This window comes from Chrysochloris asiatica, unplaced genomic scaffold, assembly GCF_000296735.1.
Source record: "Chrysochloris asiatica unplaced genomic scaffold, ChrAsi1.0 scaffold00011, whole genome shotgun sequence".
NCBI lineage: Eukaryota > Metazoa > Chordata > Mammalia > Afrosoricida > Chrysochloridae > Chrysochloris > Chrysochloris asiatica.
In genome coordinates, this window is record NW_006408529.1 from 37,628,608 (window position 1) to 37,634,475 (window position 5,868).

At 35.4% G+C, this 5,868-nt stretch overlaps 1 protein-coding gene across 1 annotated transcript in view; it reads left to right on the forward strand.

The window, feature by feature from the left end:
• The window catches only part of WRN (Werner syndrome, RecQ helicase-like), a 181,766-nt gene that overhangs the window by 21,315 nt on the left and 154,583 nt on the right, over window positions 1-5,868 (forward strand). The window contains exons 3-4 of the mRNA XM_006834526.1: window positions 4,651-4,796; window positions 5,282-5,430. Coding sequence (XP_006834589.1) covers window positions 4,651-4,796; window positions 5,282-5,430 — 295 coding nt within the window. The remainder of the gene's footprint in view (window positions 1-4,650; window positions 4,797-5,281; window positions 5,431-5,868) is intronic.

Consider the following 5,868-nt stretch of genomic DNA (forward strand, 5'->3'; position numbering starts at 1 on the left):
TGGACAATATCATTAATGTCACATACAAGTAAAATTTTGTTAAAGATAATGAAAAAAACTGCTGCAACTATATATTGAAAGAGGACTGCTAGAGATTCAAGCCAGAATCACGTGAGGACATGGAACAATGGATATTATTTCTTATGTCAGATGACTCTTGGCTGATAGCAGAGAATACTAGAAAAATGTTTACCTGTGCTTTATTGACTATGCTAAAGATTTCCATTGTGTGGATCTTGACAAGCTATGGACAACATTGGGGAGAATGAGTAGTCCAGTACACTTAATTGTGCTTATGAGAAACCTATACCTAGGCCAAGAGGCAGTTGTTCAGACAGAACAATGGAACACTGAATGGTTTAAATTAGGAAAGATGTGCACCAGGGTTATATTCTGTTACCATACATATTCAGTCTGTATGCTGAGCACATAATCTGAGAAGCTGGATTATATGAAGAAGGGTGTGGTATCTGGATAGGAGAAAGACTCATTAACAACCTGCAATATGCAGATGATATAACCTTGCTTTTTGAAAGTGAAGAGGATTTAAAATACTTACTGAATAAATCAAAGACCACTGCCTTGGGTATGGGTTGCCCCTCAATGTAAAGAAAACAAAAATCCTTACCACTGTACCAATAAACAACATCCATAAAATGGAGAAAAGATCAAAGTTGTCAAAGACTTCATTTTGCTTGGATCAACCATCAACACTCTGGAAGCAGTAATCAAGAAACCAAATGATAATCAAGGCAAATCTGCTGCACAAGACCTTTTTAAAGTGTTGAAGACCAAAGAATGTCAGTTTGAGGACTAAGGTGTGTCCTACCCAAGCCATGGTATTTTCAATAACCTCATATGCATCTGAAAGTTGGACAGTGAATAAAGAAGACCGTAGAAGAATTGATGCAGTTTAGTTATGGTGTTGGAAGAGAATATTGAAAGTGCCATGGATTGCCAGAAGAACAAACAGATCTTTGTTAGATAAAGTACAGCCAGGATGTCCAGACTTCGTCTCCCATACTGTGGACATATTACATAAGACTATAGGTGGAATCCTGAACAGTATCCAGAATCTTCAGAGGTAGGAAATTTGGAGGGACCATTCCCTGCAGAATGATATTTTGACAAAGTGACAGTTGGAGAAGAAGAGGAAGGCCCCCAACGAGGCAGATTGGCACAGTGACAGCAGCAGGGGGCCCCACCACTTGCCTTGATGTCTCCTGGGCGAGCAACTTGCTTGTTCTTATAGTAATCAGTCGGTCTGCCTATATTGTTTTGTATTTTTCTGTCGGTCTTTCTTTCAAGAAGTATCTTCTGTTTTTCTAGCCACTCCAGGCTGGTCTGCCCATCCTTTCAAGTGGAAATTTCCCACCTCTGAAGATTCTGGATGCTGTTCAGGATTCCACCTATAGTCTTATGTAATGCAGAGGCTCAGCAGTTGGCCTCCTTCACTGGGCATATTGTAGCCCATTTTAGGTATTCTAATCAGTTATAGGGAGAAGATGGACTTACAAGCTTTCTATGGTGATATTTCTGGCTATTCCTTTCTCTCTCCCTCATGTCTGTTTTATAATGGTATGCAAGGGAAACCAAGATTCAAAAGACAGTCAAAGGCTTGTATTTTTTATCATTTCTTTCAGTTTAAGAAATGCTGAGTTTTTTCTTCCCTTTTTGTTTTATAACTCCACGTCAGTACACATTTCATTTGTCTTCTGGAGCTGTCCTTCGAAATTTTCTGTTCAGTTTCATTCTTTTCATTAGCTTTAGCATCTCAACACTGGAGAGCAAATTTCAGTCTCTGCTGACATCCATTTTGGTCTTTTCTTTCTCTCCTGTCCTTTTAATAACTTTTTGATTTCTTCCTGTATGATGTTTTTGATGACATCCCACACATCTTCTGGTCTTCAGTCATTAGTGTCTAATGCATTAAATCTGTTCCTGAGATTGTCTCTAAATTTTAGGGGACTTATTAAAGGTCATATTTTTACTTTCATGGAGTTGATTTCAAATTTTCTTCAGCTTCAGCCTACATGTGAGCAGTTGATGGTCTGTTCCACAGTCTGCCATTGGCCTGGTTTTGGCTGATGATAGAGCTTCTCCACATCTCTTCCCAAACATTTAATCCATTTGATTCCTTTGTTTTCCATCTGATGAGGTCCATGTTTATAGTTGTCTTTTATGTTGTTGAAAACTGATATTTGCAATGAGTAAGTCATTGGTCTTCTAAAATTCTATCATGCAATCACCAGACTCATTTCTGTCATCAAGGCCATATTTTCCAACTACTGATCCTTCCTTTTGGTTTCCAACCTTTGCATTCCAATCACCAGTAATTACCATGTCATCTTGATTGCATGTTTGATCAACTTCAAAGTGATGAAGTTGATTTAATTCTCCAGTTTGATAATCATTGGCTTTATTGGTTGATCTGTAAAATTGAATAATAGTGTTGTTAACTGGTCTTCCTTATAGGTGTGTTGATATTAGCCAACCACAGATGACATTGTACTTAGAGATAGATCTTGAAATATTATTTCTGCTAATTAATGTGATGCCATTCTCTTCAATTTGTCATTTCCAACATAATTGTTGTGAAGTGCCGTCGAGCTAGTTCTGACCCATAGCGACCCTGTATGGGGTTTCTGAGGAGCAGCTAGTGAGCCTGAACTGCCAACCTTGCAGTTCAAACTGCTTTGCAGTCTGGCACATTAACCTACAGCGCCACACCAGGACTCCGACATAATAGACTGATTCAAAATGGCCAATATCAGTCCCTTCCTCACTAATGCCTATGATATTGATCTTTATGTGCTCCATTTCATTTTTGAGGACTTATAATTTTCCTGGATTCATACTTTGTGCATTCCCTGTTGTTATTATTGATGGTTGTTTCCAGCTATTTTTCCTTATTTTGAGTTGTGCTTCATCAGCAAATGAAGGTCCCAAAAGCTTACCCTATTCACATCATCATGGTCAACTGCTCTTTAAAGAGGCAGTCTTCTGCAGCTGTATTTTGAATGCTTTCCAACCTGAGGGACTCATCTTCCGCCCCTATGTCCAACAGTATTTTGGTGCTATTCATGATGTTGTCTTCCTGCACTATATCTGTTAATGTTCCTCTGTTATTCATATGGTTTTCAGTGACTAAACATTCAGAAATAGTCTGCCTTTCCTTCATATTCTGTCTTTGTTTGAAAAGTCCGCTGAAACCTGTGCACTGTGGGTGACCTGCTGGTAATTAAATTAGCAGTGGCATAGCTTCTAGCATCATAGTAACACCCAAGTCAACACAGTTCAACATAGTGACAGATGAGTGGTGGTCTTGTTGATATATGTAGTTCTTTTCTTAAAAAAACTTTTTCCGTACTATTCCATTATTTCAATATACACCAGTTATCTGTTATTTTGTTAATGGAATTTAGTTTACTTTTTATATTTTGACAATACCTCAGTGAATATTAATACTTCAGTGAATATTAATAAACAAGTTTGATTTTTTAGTACAAATGAGAGTTTCATATATTTATGAGAAATATTGCTGATTGTTGATATATCTTCAGCTATGTATAGTCAAAGTTTTTTCTAAAAGATTTACCATTTACATTTTAGTATATGAGAGATTCTACAGATACTCTGGTGTGACATTGTAGGATAAGCACTGGATTGTAAACTACAAGATCAGTGGGTCAAACCCACTAGCCAAACTTTGGAAACCCTAGACAGAGTTGGAATGGACTTGAAGGAATTTAACATCAACTGATATCATTGTAAATACTTGATATTGATATTTTATTGATATTGATATTACTTAATATTAATAATTTAGTCATGTCTGCCAAAGACTTTAAATGTGGTAGCATAGTGGTTATGAATAGGGCTGCGAACCGCAAGGTCAGCAGTTCGAAACTACCAGCTGTTCTGCTGGAGAAAGATGAGGCTTTCTGCTCCTATAAAGATTTACAGCTTTGGAAACCCTGTGCAGGGTCGCAGTGAGTCAGAACCGCCTCTATGGCACATAACCATCACCACCACCACAGATGTGAAGTGGTCTAGATTTATTTTAATTTATATTTTTCTGGTTTTTAGTGAGATTTAGTGTCTTTATGTATTCATTGTGTTCATTGGCTATTTGGATGTACATTTGAATTGCATGTTGATATTTTCCCCTGATCTCTACTGAGTTGTTTATTTCTTTCGTTTTGATTTTTAAGGTTATTCATTATCACTTTATATATATAAAAGATGTCTTTTACCAGTGTTTGGCTTGCCTTTTAGCTTTTTAAATGGTGTCTTTAGTTAAATAGAATTAAAGAAAATGTTTTACATTTTTTATTATTGAGAAATACACAGTAGTACATAATCAAAAAAGTGTGCATGTATAATTCAGTGCCATTGATTATATTCTTCAAGTCGTGCAACCATTCTTAATTTCCTATAGAAATTGTTCCTCCTCCATTAGCATATGGCTCACTGCTCCTGAAGTTTCCTGTCTAATCTGTAGAGTCACTTTGTCAGTTTGATCCCATTTAAAGAGTTCTTAAAAGAGCACAATGTTCAAAGCAAATATTCTTAACTAGTTAAGCTAAATTATTGTTCAGAAGTTTGAAATTTGTTTGTAATTAATTTAAACTATTTTTCTCTTTTCAGCATGAATCTGTCCGCTGGAGATGTGATAGGATTTGACATGGAATGGCCACCAGTGTACAGTAAAGGCAAACTAAGCCGAGTTGCTCTAATTCAGTTATGTGTGTCAGAGAGCAAATGTTACTTGTTTCATATTTCTTCTATGTCAGGTTGGTATCTCTTTGTTTATGTTTTACATTGATGTGATTGATAATTGTATTAATGTTTCCCCTGGACTGTAAAGCCTTTTCAATTGCTGATGTGTCTCCTTGCCTTACATTTGTTTAAATTTTTATATTCAGTTTTGCTCATTCACATCTTCTGTTATATTTAGTTTTCATAACATTCCTGCCAGGATTGTGAGATTGATATTACTCCTGTCTCAGAGAGGAGAGAACTAAAATTTAAAGGGGAAAAATAATCAGAAATATATTATTAGTATTAGTGGTGGCAGCATTCATACCATTTGTTTTTTCTTGTCATTTATAAATTAAGACATTTGCTTCAAGTTAGAAAAGAAATACTCAAGTTGAATGTGTTTTTTAATGTAAATTTAAGACAAAAACAAATTTAAATGTAAACTTTTTAAGGACAGTTTAGAAAGAAAGTCCATCATACTTGATCAAACTATTGAAATAACAATAAAATTTTATAGTTTTCCCTCAGGGATTAAAAATGTTGCTTGAAAATGAAGCAATTAAAAAGGTAGGTGTAGGAATTACAGGAGACCAGTGGAAACTCCTACGTGACTTCAACATCAAATTGAAGAGTTTGGTGGAACTGTCAGATATTGCCAATGAAAAGGTAGAGGTATACATGTATTTTTTCTCATAAATAATTTTGCTTCACAGAATGCCCCTTCTATTTGAATGTTAGATTAAATTTAAAAACAATGAACTATAGTATTGTTTTGTAACAAAAAGGAGTTCCAAATTGAAAACTTTCAGTTTTAATCCATTATTTTCGCATAAAATTAAGTACTCTCCTTTCCTATTTCTTGGTGCTATTTTAGTTTGTTTTTATATATTTGCATATTTTAAATGCTGTATTTCAGACTCATCTCTATAAGTCACTTTTAGTAGTAAAAACTTACTTTTTTTTTTAGTGAGAACATAGTATGGTACAATGCTTTTATCAGAAGTTTGACTATCAGTTCTATTACCCATATTCACAGATTAATGTAGCCATTAAATTGTTGTTGTTATTGTCAGGTGCCATCGAGTCGGAACCGACTCATAGTGA